At 37.3% G+C, this 15,437-nt stretch overlaps 1 protein-coding gene and 1 long non-coding RNA gene across 6 annotated transcripts; one reads left to right on the plus strand and one right to left on the minus strand.

The window, feature by feature from the left end:
• Positions 1-1,542: 1,542 nt before the first annotated feature.
• Positions 1,543-14,708, plus strand: LOC307117142 (sentrin-specific protease 2-like). 3 transcript variants are annotated; one of them, XM_079801864.1, is made up of 10 exons: positions 1,543-2,210; positions 2,282-2,329; positions 2,449-2,532; positions 2,641-2,706; positions 3,380-3,431; positions 3,517-3,567; positions 3,689-3,733; positions 3,830-3,894; positions 4,377-4,530; positions 14,417-14,708. In XM_079801864.1, the coding sequence occupies exons 4-9, from the start codon at positions 2,645-2,647 to the stop codon at positions 4,444-4,446; spliced, it is 345 nt and encodes a 114-aa protein (XP_079657990.1). In that variant the 5' UTR covers positions 1,543-2,210; positions 2,282-2,329; positions 2,449-2,532; positions 2,641-2,644; the 3' UTR covers positions 4,447-4,530; positions 14,417-14,708. The 3 variants fall into 3 exon arrangements, with proteins under 3 accessions (XP_079657990.1, XP_079657992.1, XP_079657991.1); XM_079801866.1 differs by having other exon boundaries at positions 1,555-2,210; positions 3,532-3,567; positions 14,417-14,707; XM_079801865.1 differs by lacking the exon at positions 2,282-2,329 and having other exon boundaries at positions 2,146-2,210; positions 14,417-14,702.
• LOC307117472 lies at positions 6,325-8,700 on the minus strand. 3 transcript variants are annotated; one of them, XR_013815441.1, is made up of 5 exons: positions 8,638-8,700; positions 8,201-8,358; positions 7,747-7,803; positions 7,583-7,636; positions 6,325-6,836 (listed from the first exon to the last, which is right to left on the minus strand). It is a non-coding gene; the product is annotated as an uncharacterized lncRNA (long non-coding RNA). The 3 variants fall into 3 exon arrangements; XR_013815440.1 differs by lacking the exon at positions 7,583-7,636; XR_013815442.1 differs by lacking the exon at positions 6,325-6,836 and having other exon boundaries at positions 6,848-7,803.
• Positions 14,709-15,437: the final 729 nt, after the last annotated feature.

A 15,437-nucleotide genomic window follows, 5' to 3' on the forward strand; every position in this document is an offset into this window, starting at 1 on the left:
CTACGACCTCAGATGGGACACCTGCAGGCACGACCTCAGATTGGACACCTGCATCCTTGGCCTCAGATGGGACACCTGCAGCCACGACCTCAGATGGGACACCTGCATCCTTGGCCTCAGATGGGACACCTGCAGCCACGGCCTCAGATGGGACACCTGCATCCTTGGCCTCAGATGGGACAACTGCAGCCACGACCTCAGATGGGACACCTGCAGCCACGACCTCAGATGGGACACCCGCAGCCACGGCCTCAGATGGGACACCTGCAGCCACGGCCTCAGATGGGACACCTGCATCCTTGGCCTCAGATGGGACACTTGCATCCTTGGCCTCAGATGGGACACTTGCATCCTTGGCCTCAGATGGGACACCTGCAGCCACGGCCTCAGATGGGACACCTGCATCCTTGGCCTCAGATGGGACAACTGCAGCCACGGCCTCAGATGGGACACTTGCATCCTTGGCCTCAGATGGGACACCTGCAGCCATGACCTCAGATGGGACACCTGCATCCTTGGTAGGGTTGGGAATCGTGAGAAATTTTCCGGTTCCGGTTCCGGTTCCGGTTCCGCCTAACGATTCCGGTTCCGATTCCGGTTCCATTAAAATTATTAAACAAATAGTGGTAAAAGAAAAAGGCACAATACGCAACTCAAACAATCCATTTTGTGTTTATTACTTGCTCTAAAATTTATTTACAGGTTGGCAATGTCAAAAAGTCCTGTACTGTACATATATTACAGTATTAATTAAGCCATTCTTGCAACACATTTTTTTTTCAAATGAACACCTCTGAAATTGTCTTATTACATTTTATCTCTCTGTCTCTGAATAAAACCAAGTTATAAATTATATTTATTAGTTATATTTATTAATTAGTTATATATTAATTTAATAGTAATTCAGTTATTCAGTGAACTTGTAAATAATAAATTGCAATTCAGCATTACAAAGGTAATTGTGCCTAAACGCTTACCTAAACCATGGTGACTCAACGGTTGACAAATAAATAAATAAATAAATAAATAAATAAATAAATACATACATACATACATACATACATACATACTTACATACTTACATACATACATACATACATACATACATACATACATACATACATATATATATAGGCCTTACACTATAAATCTGGTATAAGCCCTGAGGCACTCTGTGCTGTAGCAAATGTTTTGTCAAATTGCTAGTGCAGCCTCCTTTGCATGTTATTAACTTTTCACGTGTTACATTTTGCTTCATTATCATTCATTCTTTGGAAATGAATCCATACTTGTGACTTTCTCTTCGCTATGCTGGTGGTCAACGAGAAAATATCTGACGCAAAACCGTAAATGTGTAGCGCGAGGGCTTTCAGTGCTGAACTGCGTTGCCCTCCTGGAAGCGGCAGGCAACGTAATTAATATTCATGATGAGGTGAGCCAGGGTTGCCAGGTTTTCACAACAAAACCCGCACAATTGCACAATCGTTTCAACCCGCGGACATGAAACACAGCCCGCGGCAACAGTGGAAAACGGGAAAGCGGGAAAATCACGGAGTTGGCAACACTGGCTGTCACTCGCTATGAAAGGATACGCTTCCAGCGCTTCGCACACACATTGCACCAGAACCGTTTTCGGAACCGAAACTTAGGAATTTCGCGCGGTTCTGGTATTTTTCAAAAATCAGTTTCGGTTCTGCATAAGAACCGGTTCTCGGTTCCCAACCCTAATCCTTGGCTAGGTTGATACGTGCGGAAAGGGAAATAAAAGACTTCCGGCGTTGGGAAGGCCCGAAGACTTTGGTAAATACTAGGGGTGTGACGAGATCTCATGAGACTAAACTATAACGAGATTTCTCGTTGAGGTGAAAAGCTGTCTCGTGTCATATTGTCATGACCGGGTGAAGTTAGGATAGAATATGCCAACGCTACGTTTACATTACGCCTCCGCTCTAGTTTTTCCTTTTGACAGTATTCAGTGGACCTGTTGATTGTCAACTTGTTCAACGCTTGTTCGTGCTTCACAACATAAATATCAATTGTGGGGTCAGGGAATTTGTGGAGAGTGCTGATATGTATTTTTCAGTTTCCAGCATGACTATGTATTTGATTGCACTAAGCAACAGGACGAAGTCATCGGCTCTGTTGGCACAACAGTCTTAAGAAGAGCAGACTGTGTTGGCCTGGGAACCAATTGCGAATTGGAGGCAACAGTAAGTAACATTTATACGGTTTCATTACTGTTTAAGCTTGTTAACCTGTGCTAACATTATTATTTTACTAGGTTGTAAACAGCTGCCTTTCATTGATATGCCACCTTGCTGGACAGAAGGTTATTGTTTTTTTTGTTTACATGTAATACCTTATGTAAATGCATAGGTTGTTCTGAAAGTTATGCTTTTGATCTAGCTATATTTTTGACTTTATACTTTAATTTTCATCTAATATTAGGGATTAGATGTCCTTGCTGTAGATTCCAATGTATCGGCATGTTGGAGTCCACCTCACTGTGTAGACCCTTTTGAGTCACTACCGGTAAGTGGTTATTACTTTGTATGAATTAATTGAGGAACAGAGTTGTGTTTGTATTCTACACTGTTGTGGCACTATCAACTTTGATCTGTGTAATTTGTTCACCAACAGGCAGATGCAGCACTTAAAGACTGCATCCTATTTCCAATATGGACAACTGGACACTGGCACTTATGTGTAAGTTTTGACTGTCAATTTTGTCATATTTTTGCATTTTGTATAGGTGTTTAAGACAGACGTGGTGCAGTTTTGTCTGCTCTTATGAGGAGTGAATAAGCCAAGCCGTAGTTTTGTACATTCCACCGTGAAATATACAAGTGAATGCACTTCGTCAACATTGTTTTGATTGATTTACATATATTCACAGGTCATGAAGCCCAATCTTAAAAGGATGTACATTCTTAATTCATCCGACCCTTGTGGTTTTGGGCAGGCATATTATGTGTCCATGTTCAGGTTTTCTGCTAATATTTAGAGACTGTTCTTTGTCCCGTTCTGTTTAACGTTTGGGACTGTTGTTTGTCCCCTGTTCTGTGCAACGTTTGGGACAGTTCTTTGTCCCCTGTTCTGTGAAAAGTTCTGGAGGTATTAACTGCTGTTTGCATACTTTTTAATGTTTGATGTTGTGATGGTCCTAGCTTATTTATTTTATAGTGTATATAGTATTTATTCTATAGTATATAGTTTGCTTTCTGCATGTATATATTTTCCCTCTGTAACAGTAGAGTACGTCAAACTTGATACTGCGACCCAATTAGCGGGTTGTCAAAATCTGACCTATAGAGGTTGATAAGTTTAAAATCTTTTCAACTTTTAGAAATTTGAACTGTCTATCTGTTCTGTTTTGAAGCATGGTTGCAATACAATTGGTTCCTGGAAGCTGGCAACTCATTAAAAACAAGGTACATAGCACTCAGCATTCAACACTGTTTTCTGACAACTGGCATCAATACAAATTGTAAATAGTATGTCTTGGATTTTTGCCAGAATATTCCATCACAGAGAGACGGCTTGGACTGTGGAGTGTTCATGCTTATGGTATGTTACAAATTAAGCTGCAAGTTAACATTACCTGGTATTGCAAAGTCAATGCGTATAGGAAGAATATGTGAGTGCAAGGAAATGTATATAATATTAAAATCAATGTCTTGTGTTACAGTATGCACTATACATTACTTTTGAGTGGCCATTTGATTTCACCATGGTGAGCACCTTGAATTTATTACAGAAACTAGTTGATAACTGTTTCAGTTTGTCTCATTTTTTTAATGTATTTTTGTTGTTGTTCTTGTTTTCTTAGACTGACATGCCTTACATTCGAGAGTGCTTGCTGAACCTTGTATTGAAGTGCATGAGCCATGAAAGGTGAGAACCAGATTTGCAAAACAATGCTGTCTTTCCAAAGTTTTCACTTTCTTTGTTTTATTTCTGACACCATTTACTGTGTTATAGCAAAGACTCAAGCCTCAAGAAATATCTAGTGGACTACATGCATGGTTTTCCCAAGGACCATGGTATTCTTACAGTATAATGTCTGACAAGTCACTAGAAATTGTACATTGTAGAAATTTGAGCTCACACCATATACTGGTGTTTGTATTCCTTGTACATACAGTATGTACAGGTTTTTTTACGACCTTGACTTTACCTGTGCCCCAATTAACCTGGTAGATTTTACTTCACAATAAAAACAGGCAGGACGTTATCCCTTACCTTTTACCCACTACATGCATACATACCAAGAACAAAGACATATAGATATACTCAAGTATTGGGCATTTGGCCATTATCTTTTATTATCATTATCTTCTCTTTCATATTTCTCATGTTTGTCTATTTGCTTATAGTTGCCAGCATCTGTTCTGGAGGACATTTTTATCGACGTGGTTCTCCAGGAGGGTGAAGAGGCAATTCTGACGCTGGCCCTGGTGTGCACTCGCTTCAGAGACCTTGTGACACGGGAAGCCTTCAGGAGACGAGCTCATTTTCTTTGGCTTGACAGTAAGTGTCACTTGCTTTTCATTGTACACAACCATGCATGCAATATACTACTTAATGCTGACTATTTTCCACTCAATGTCTGGATTAGAGTGCGGATCGGGCCGCATTTTTCTGTCCGAGCCGGCCCGCGTCCGACAGAGCAGTAACCGAACCCGACCCGAGCCCGACAGGCATTAAGATATTTATGTCCGAGCCCGAATCTATTGTAGCGCACAGATTCTTCATAGTTGTGAAATTGCTGTTTTGTTTTGCACCGGCAGTGATAGGGTTAACAAAGGGAGTTCAGAGGGGCGGAAAACAAATACGGAAGACGGGTACGCTTGAGTGAGAGTGTGTTCATCTTCATTCTGATTAAAAGTTCGTAAACAGAGCCTCCCTTGTCTGTCATTCTTCAGACATTACACTATTTTTTTCTCATACTAATGACACATGTACGTTTGTTCGTGTGGAAAGCCCGCTTTTATTAAGTAACTGTAGGACGGCATTCTGAAATGATTACAGATGAGCGCATCAGCACGCACACGGGGAAACAAATAGGCTACACATGTTAACGGGGCCCAATCAAATAGCCAATTGTGAAACCAAAATTAAATGAACAAAGGTTTACCAAAAATGGCCCAAGCTAACAGAACAAAACATTAACGTAACACAAATGCAGCTTATTGAAATGAAAATCACTCTTACCATTTTTCTCGAAAACTGTATGGCTACTAAACTGCAACATGGGATCTATTTACATAATCCATCCATCAAAGTTTAGGCTAATCCAGGTTATTATGCAGAAAAAGGATTGCATCAACTGTGGATGGCTTCAAGGCTGTCCTCTGCTCGATGGTCCTGCCAGCAGCGCTGAAGTTGCGCTGCCAGCCACATGTAGCCTAATAAAATGCGATATGCAAGTGTTGCGCGCTGGTTGCGCGTTGTCACAGCTACATAAACAAATTTCTTCGCACAGGAAGACGGATGTTAGGGTAATATTTTTTATTTATTTTAATCACAAAAACATCAAGTTAAAAAGGCCCATTGGCTAACTACATAATAAGCTGTTTTAAATTTCAAATGTTCAATGCCTTATCGCGCTGACGTGACCGTGCCCGACCTGAACCCGAACATTATTTATAAATATCTGTCCTAACCCGGCCCGGCCCGTCGGTATCCATCCTCTAGTCTGGATGACCAGTCCACTTTTGTAAATACAAATCTTGGAATTTACTCTACTTTTTGCATCCCCCTTTTCTGTGTTGGCGAGACACGACCAACTGCAGAACCGCAGAACCATATACGTCACTCACAACAGTCTGAGAGCAACAGCACCACACCACGGTCTCATGCCGGAAGTGGGCGGAGCTGATTTATCTTCGTATACATTGCTCAATGCTCATGGAGCAATCATACATTGGAGCGTTTCAAACCCAAGTTTCAAACCATGTTAATAATGTCAAGTATTTTATTAATACGTTCTAATTGTAGAGAGGTATAGATAGATAGATATACTCACTTTTCATTAATAGTACATAGTTAAATCATAAAAATACACACATTACACATTGAATATATTTATAACGCAAGTTATATATGTAATGTAAATTAATATATATATATATATATATATATAAAATGTAAGTTTATATATATATATATATATATATATATATATAAACCCAATTGCAACGTTTTGTTAAGGATTTTTAAAGCAAAAAGTTTCTATTTATATTATGTCTTTAAAGATTATATTAGATCAATTGAACATAAAGCTTAAAACACTAAAAATGAAAACAAAGATTGAGCATTTGAACATTTATTTATATGACAAAATATTTTTTACTCAAGCATTTCAGAATGAACCTTTTTTCATAGTACATAATACACATTACACAATTCTACACTGGAATGCATAATTCAAGCAGATTCAGATTAATCAAATCCTAAAACAACACACAAATTATTTACTTCCCCAAAGGCATCATATACTAGCTGGGGTTTGCTTTAAAAAAAATACACAATCAGACCAAAGAGAATATATTGAACTAGGTTCAAAGTGATTGCACAGCAGGTACATGACAAATTAAATCAAATGAAATCTCCATAAATATACAATTAATTCTGAGACTCCTTTAGTCCAAACACTTAAAAAATACTAAAGGCTCTTTGGCAAGTTGTTGGTCAACCATTTCAGCCTGTGAAAGTTGAAGGGCTTTTTCCTGGTCTTCCTCTTTCAATTTCAGAAAGCACGCCTCCTCCACGAAACCTCTGAAAACGTTTGGTAGTTCGCCTGCAGTGCAGAGGTCTTCTGTGATCCGTGGCTCCTTCATGAGAGAAGGGTACAAAAAATGGGATGAAATGTTGGAAGTTTTTTAACAATCTCGTGTGTTGAAGGATGTAGCATGTATAATAGTTTGTAAAAAAGTTTTGAAATTCAATTTTCCTCATGTCTATATTTGTGACAAATCATACCCTGTCACAAATCAAATTAATTAACCATTTTCAGTTCAAAATGTATACAGAAATCAAAGGCAAGCTTTCACACTGTGCTTATCGTCGTTCTAAACACACTTTTAACCCCGGGTAAAGTAACATTTCACACTTTTATATTTAAGTGCTTTGGACAGTCGCTGAAACACTGTGCATTCTATATAAATAATAAATTCACCGTTGGAGAGGAAAAACGTCAAATGCTGACAGAAAACGCAACAATTGCAGTGAAGAAGAGACCATTTTAATTATTTTATAGTCTGAAATGTCCATTCAGGATAAACTTGTAATACGAGGACATGCAAAGCTTGAGCATTTATGTAAACATATTGTGTGCAGTGTTCGTCCAATCAGTGACACTGCAAATAAGGATGTTATCCTATGGCTTAGTACAGTACAGTGTGGAACGGCAGTGTATGAATACCCAGGATTAATTGTTCATCTCAGGTAAATGATGATCAGTGTGAAACAAGATAACCCAGGATTCTGTATACCCGGGGTTTACTATTTCAAGTGTGAAAAGCCCTCATGTTTTTCATCCTAATGAAGAGAAGCTCTTATTTTTAAAAAAATGTCTTACTATTAACATGAATATCCCACAGTCAATAGAGCCGACCAACTGTTGTGGAACAGTCTAAAACAATAGAACATTATTAAGTTATTCCTGGAAAAGATGTGACAGATATAACAACACACTATCTGTATAAGTAGCTTATGTCTTTATGAGAGCCTTTTAAAACTAACCTTGTTTTTGATCAGCCTCCATTGTCCTGTGCTGGGGTGAGTCTGCTTGTCAATTTACTGCAACATAATCAAACAGAAATATTATATATAATGTAACCATAAAAATTGTACAAGAGAGACAAGTTTCATTGTTCTCAAGCAAAAATGACCACTTACTGCAAATTCAGAATATAAAAGAAACTTTCAGAACGTCATCCAAATGAACAATATCTATATTTGGCAATTCATATCACATGTTTGGTTGTGTATTTGATTTGATTTTAATAGGACATATTCAGACACATGAAATATTGTTTGTATTTTGTTAGCTTAAGCACATTGTGCTTATATATAAATATATCTACTTGAAACTTTGAAGATGAGATGACATTTTTGACCAAATCATGCAGAAAACCAACTAATTCTAAAGGGATAACAAATAAATACTATTTCTTGCCACTCAAAACATTCATACCTTCATGGACAGCTGCTTTTTGAAGTGAATTTGAAGGTGTGCATTCAACTAGTGCCATCTGGTCAGTTTAAAAACACTGGGCAGTGAAAACTGTTGCAGAATGTCTTGCATTGATGAAAATGAAGTAAAGCTGAGCCTCTCCAAATCGTAATGTGCCTCTATAAATTCGAAAAAAATCCACATAAAACACATTGGTCAGTATCAGAAAAGGTAATTAAATAAAAAATACAGCGCCAACAACAAAGTAAAATCACAAACAATAAATATGTAACTTAAAGAAAGACCATATCAACAGATGCGAGAGACATCGTAAAGCTCGTTTAAAAAAAGATTAGAGCCACGTGCTGTATAAAGTGTTAATACAACAACTATGGATCAAATACACAACACAAATAAACTTGATAGATTAAAACCACAACACAAAAACAACTGTTTACCGTATTCTCTTTTTCCGCCATGCCGATTGTTTAGTTTTCGTTAACTCCGCCCACTTCCGGTCCTCAGACTGTTGTGAGTGACGTCACTGTGGCGTGGCGCTGTTGCTCTCAGACTGTTGTGAGTGACGTATATGGGTTCTGCGGTTCTGCAGTTGGTTATTATTGGAGTTGGCAGCAAGGCGGCAATGCGTGATGGTAATATTGTGTGACTTCCTTGTATGGCAACTCTAATATCTAATATCTCACCCTTAAGCTCATACGATCTTGATTCAGGCAATTGTGTGAACAATTCATCACAGTGTTTTTGATGATTGTTCCCTATAGGGCTGTGCGATATTGAAGAATAATGCGATATTCGATATGCGATACGATAGAGTATGGAAGGATATCGCGGACAATTTTCAAAAGGAATTGCAAATGGTATTTGCAATTGCGTTTTCAATTTGTGGACGCATAATATGTGACACAATCCAAACGCAATTGCAAATCGCGCATTACCATTTGCATTTTCGTTTACGTAAACGCACAACGACTGCCAAATTTCAAATGGAAAAGCAAAGTCTGTTTGCAATTGCATTTCCAATGTCTTGCAAGTTATGACCCTGCCATTTTGGAATAGCAATAGAAAATCACCTATTTGCTCTTTCATTTCCTTCGTGTCCTGCCACAACCTGCACAAAATTCAAATGGAATCGCAATCCCCTTTGCGTTTGCATTTCCGATGCCTAACACAGTCAACTGTCAATCAGGCTTGAGGGCGGGGTTTATTGATGTAGTCGGAAAGTAGGCCACGCCCTCAAGTGGTGGAAAACGGGGGATTTGGCTATTTTTGTAATAAAAAACAAGTTTAAACTCTTTAGTTCAAACAAAGTCAAAATGCAGAACTGATTGTATGTTCACCTGCAACCAGAAAAAAAAACAGCAAATAAGAAAAGTGACATGACTGCATTCGGTAGGCTATAGCCTATATCAGACGAATATCATCATATTGCACCCGACACAGTAAATTATCATGATGAGTTAAAATCAGAAAATCTATACACTCTAAAAAAAAAAAGGTTCTATATTGCACCAAAAATGGTTCTTGGCTCGTAATCATAGGGGAACCTTTTTTAGTGCTATATAGCACCAATTTTGGTGCTTCAGTGGTTCTTCAGCGGTTCTTCAGAGGTTCTTCAGCGGTTCTTCAGAGGTTCTTCACCGGTTCTTTGACTAAGGTGCTATATAGCACCTCTGAAGAACCGCTGAAGAACCACTGAAGCACCAAAATTGGTGCTATATAGCACTAAAAAAGGTTCCCCTATGATTACGAGCCTTTTTTTTAGAGTGTAGAAACTTGACATGATGTGAGTTGTGTGTTGTCCATACGATTCTGTGCTCAAGAGCCAAGCGATCAAAAAAGAAAAGAAAACTACATTAGTGACATTCAATCGCAGTTCATGTTCGTTTCGTAGCCTACCTCCTCTGATGATCTGATTTTCTTCTTCATTTCATTTTATTCAACATTATTATTTTCATCATATGTAGCCTATTCCTATTCATTGAACTATATTTGTATCTTTATTTTGACATTTAACAGATTTGACAGAACAGCTCAACAACAGAACCTGGATTCACACAAATTTTCACGCACCTGCAGCGTTTCTGACAACAGAGAAAAACTGAAATAATATATAATAAAGTAATATAAATAAAAAGCATAAAATAAATAAATACTAAATAGCCTATTTCTCACTTATTCTAAATAATTAATACATTAAGATGACAAAACGAAAAACTACTAAATCAGATTGAATCTTATAAAGAACCGGCATTTTTTTCTCATCAGATTAATTTAACATTTTTCACTTTGAGGTCCGGTTATAAATTTGTGTGTGTGCAGTGCACGCACAGTGCTTATATCTACTGTGTTTATGTGAATACTCGACTTGGTATTTTGATATAGCCTATTTCTGTGTTTATTTGGCCGTTTGGGCACGCTTGTCCGTGTTGCGCTCGGAACACGCGCACAGCATCCTGTCAGTAATTCAGTTGTCTTTCGTGACTTATCACGCTCAGGGCCGGCCCGTGGCATAGGCGGAATAGGCAAATGCTAGGGGCGCCACTCATCCATAGGGGCGCCAAAATGCATTAATGATACTATTTTATAAATATTAATTTGAAATATTACCAAATAAAGCGCAAAAAAACGTAACTAAGTCCCCCGCATCTTCCCGGTCCGCCTCATCAATCTCCCCCCGCCGAGCTACTTGAAGTGCGTCAGAAATACAACGCGAGATCAGTTTATCGTTTGGGGATTTGGCGTCGCCTCTCGCCGCATAACGCAGACAGGATTGCTTTCATTTTTTAGGGTGCTTGGCCGCTCGCGCCAGGTGTTGACACGGTGTAAGTTGCCTGATTATTTATGACGGATGGCCGAATTGAAGTGTCTAAAAAAAAGACAGAAGCCCTCTGATGCAGGGAAGATAAGGGATACACTGCTCTTCTTACATAGTATTTGTGTCTTGTTTCTAGTCTAAATATCTAAAAATTCTTAAATCAAGGTGCATTTACTAGATAAGTAAAATGACAGAAGATCATTTTCTTGTTTTCTTGAAAATAAAATCAAAATGATGTGAGTTTTTGCTTAAAACAAGCAAAATTATCTGCCAATGGAGTGAGAAAAATAATCTTGTTTCTGATTGAAATCTTGTTTCTGTCCCAAACATAAATTAGATTATTTTTCTCACCCCATTGGCAGATAATTGTGCTTGTTTTAAGCAAAAACTCACTTCATTTTGATTGTATATTCAAGTAAACAAGAAAAATGTCTTATGTCATTTTACTTAGTAAATGCACCTTGATTTAAGAATTTTTAGATATTTGGACTGGAAACAAGAAAAAGATTCTAAATAAGAAGAGCATTTTTTGCAGTGTAAAGACAGAAGTAAAGTGATGTAGGCAAACAAATGAACAATTTATTTATTTGCATAGTAGTAAAATACTAATGTTTGTTAATTAATTCCAGTTATTTTTACCTTAAACTTTATGCAAGCTGCTGTTCCGGGTTCTCCAGAGGCCACAGCCAGTGTGATTTTGTCAAAAATAAATAATATAAAAATATTAAACGCATGTAATATCACTTTTTTAATAGCCTAATGTTTTTACTATGCAGTTGTGCAGTTTTAAGGGGGTGTATAGCAATTTTAAAATGTATTTGCCGAAATTAGTAATGATATTTATATACAGGTTTATTTAAAATAGCAACATTTTATGTAAAATTCACACTAAATATCAAAATTTCTCAGTTGAATTCCTGGTGAAAACATGAAAATGCTCATAGTTTAGTGGAAGATTGCTGCCATCTACTGGAAAACAAACACTTTTGCTAGTTCTCAATGAATAGTTTGGCCATGAATGTTAGATGCAATTACTCGTGCTATGTGTGTTTAGGCTGTAATGTGGCGTAGGTGCAATTTTTGTACAGTTTTACTATAATCAGCCTTTAAAAAATAAAAAATAATAATAATATCATGAACATAATGACGGGGTAGAATGGACTGGACATCAAAACAACAACAACAATAAAAATAAAACATCAATGCATTACAAAAATAAAACAGTACGAGTGTTTCCACAACTTAGACTGAAAACATGTAGTGCTAAACCTTGATACAAGGGGCACCAAGTAAAATCTTGCCTAGGGCAGCAAATTGGTCAGGGCCGGCCCTGATCACGCTTTTATTATTTATTTTCGTCAACTGAAATCTACACGGATTATCATAAATACAACACATTTATTTATCACAAGGATCTCCGCGGCAAAACCGAAAGTACCAGCTGGTGAAATCTTTCAAAATGTCTTTTTGCCCCAGGTTCAATAAAAGGATAGGCCTATTTTAAAAGATTATAGGCCTATATTATATATTGAACTGATTTTTAAACCGAATTTAGCATATTTTGCTTTAACCATGCAGCAAAAAAATTAAATAAAAATAAAAACCTTAAAAAAATAAATAAATAAATATATATACACATTTTAAACCGTTTAACTGTATATTAATCTGTCAAAATTCTTACTTTTGGTCAACGGTTAAAGCATCCCTATCTTAATTGCTTCTTGACAATTTGCTTGCAACCAGAGCAGTCTTCTTTTGGTTTCTTTTTGTTTGGTTGACAGGTGATAAATAGTCTATTTCCAGGTATTTGGCTTTGTTTGAAGTGCAAAAAACTACACAGTATGTTTTATGACTTTTTTGTTGTTTTTGCTAAATAGACACATTGGATATTTCTCCCCATGTTCTTAGGAATGAATAGGTAATGATGAAAAAGTCCTTGGTTTTCTACCACTTGAGGGCGTGGCCTACTTTCCGACTACATCAATAAACCCCGCCCTCAAGCCTGATTGACAGTTGACTGTGTTAGGCATCGGAAATGCAAACGCAAAGGGGATTGCGATTCCATTTGAATTTTGTGCAGGTTGTGGCAGGACACGGAGGAAATAAAAGAGCAAATAGGTGATTTTCTATTGCTATTCCAAAATGGCAGGGTCATAACTTGCAAGACATTGGAAATGCAATTGCAAACAGACTTTGCTTTTCCATTTGAAATTTGGAAGTCATTGTGCGTTTGCGTAAACGAAAATGCAAATGGTAATGCGCGATTTGCAATTGCGTTTGGATTGTGTCACATATTATGCGTCCACAAATTGAAAACGCAATTGCAAATACCATTTGCAATTCCTTTTGAAAATTGTCCGCGATATCCTTCCATAATATTGCTTTAAGTGTGTAAAATCTAGGGCTGCGCAATATATCGAAATTAACGAAATATCGCAAATGTAGCTACATATCGCAATATGCATATCGCAAGGGCACGCAATATCTGAATGATTTTAATAGGCTACTTCAACATTGTGAAAAGTGTACGTTTTAGTATGATGCATATAGCAGAGAATAGACTGGGCACACAAGACTGTTAGGCTACTTATGTGACTTGCTTGGCGTTAAAAAGAGTTATTAAACACGATAACTTGCAAAAAACAATTCCTTGCAGTCTCGTGCTGTCTGCTGTCTGACGCACACACTGTGTAAACACAGTCCTTATGCTTTAAGTGAAAGATATCAGTTGGGGAAAGAAATAGATTTTACACACTTAAAGCAATATCGTATCGCATTTCGCATTATCTAACAAGGATATCGCATATCGCATTTTCTTCAATATCACACAGCCCTAGTAAAATCTATTTATTTCCCCAAATTATATCTTTCACTTAAAGCATAACAGACTGTGTTTACATGAATACCAATCGAGACAGCCATTTTGACATAACTGTGTGTGTATTTGACAGTTCAAGTGTGTAACATGACACGAAAAAAAGAACGGCTTGTGTGCACGTTTCGGTGTGTGTGTGTCAGACAGCAGACAGCACGAGACTGCAAGGAGTTGTTTTTCGCAAGTTATAGTGTTTAATAACTCTTTTTAATGCCAAGCAAGTCACATAAGTAACAGTCGTGTGCCCAGTCTATTCTCTGATATATGCACCCTTAAACGTACACTTTTCACAATGTTGAAATAGCCTATTAAAATCATTCAGATATTGCGTGCTCTTGCGATATGTACATTTGCGATATTCAGATCATTTCTATATATTGCGCAGCCCTAGTTCCCTAGTAGTTTTTGCATAAAGTGTTACAAATTTTTATAAAAAGCTTAAGAAATTCATATGATATTTGCCAATTATGTTATTAATTCCAATCTTGTGTTTTTTTTAAATGTGTGTGATTCTACATGTGTACAGGTGTCACAAATTGGACTGTTTTCTCCACATCCTACAAGGCGGAGTACTATCAAATGTACAGACTGGACACTGTACAATGTAGGCAATGTGGAGACATATTCAAAAACTGCACTCCAGGTATGCATTGTTAGTTGTTGTCATGGGGTCCGTTCTTCGTACCTCGCTTAATACATCTGAGATGTTTGACAGATCCCAGATCTTTTTATAGTTGATAACTGATCTCTGGCTAATTTGGTTCTTCAAGTGAATTTGCAGATTGGATTAAAATATTGTGATTAAATGATCTAAGATTACTGCGCATTCCTGTGTTCACTGAAGAGGGCAGATGTATCAATACTCGAAACCACGATCAGTAATGCAGCGATTGGCTGGTGGCAAGAAAGCAATGTAATGACATCATATAATTAAAAAAGCCACCTGGCAAAAAACTTGACAAATTACACAAATAACCCCCACTACTTTCAGAGGTGGACAGTAACAAAGTACATTTACTTGAGTACTTTACTTAAGTACACTTTTTGAGTATCTGTACTTTACTGAAGTATTATTTTTTAGGGATACTTTTACTTTAACTTCACTACATTTGAAAGACAAATATCGTACTTTTTACTCCACTAAATTTCTATCAAGGTCCTCAAAGTCGAAAGTCGTTTCTGTAGCAGATGTAAAAGTCAGTGGATGAATTGTTTCTTCTTTAAAAGTGTTTTTTTTTTTTTTTTTTTGCAGACAGTCTATCAGTAATCACTCTTGTATAGGGTCATGTGAAGTTTCCCAACTTTTTTTTTTCACTGATCAGTTTACAGAAAAATGGAAGACGGTTCCTTGGCTATACTTAAAAAGTATGTTTCAGTTTTCTCAAAAGATTAAAGATTAGTTTAGTTGGCATACACTTTGATGCATGTCTCATAAAATGTTCAAAAATGTAAATGTCTGGGAGAAAGAAAAGAGTAAACAGTTGGGAGAATATCGGATGCGTATCAGTGTATTGGATCCATGCATTCAGCCTTAAAGTGACAGCAGA

The sequence above is a fragment of the Gobio gobio genome (genome assembly GCF_949357685.1).
Source record: "Gobio gobio genome assembly, chromosome: 21".
NCBI lineage: Eukaryota > Metazoa > Chordata > Actinopteri > Cypriniformes > Gobionidae > Gobio > Gobio gobio.

What these genes read in the sequence shown, in the direction of transcription:
- LOC307117142 (XM_079801864.1), top strand. Translation starts at nt 2,645, where the DNA reads ATGCAGCACTTAAAGACTGCATCCTATTTCCAATATGGACAACTGGAC. An exon ending in CTGGACACTGGCACTTATGT is followed by an intron (nt 2,707 to 3,379) that starts GTAAGTTTTGAC and finishes TCTGTTTTGAAG; the next exon opens with CATGGTTGCAATACAATTGG. An exon ending in GTGGAGTGTTCATGCTTATG is followed by an intron (nt 3,568 to 3,688) that starts GTATGTTACAAA and finishes CTTGTGTTACAG; the next exon opens with TATGCACTATACATTACTTT.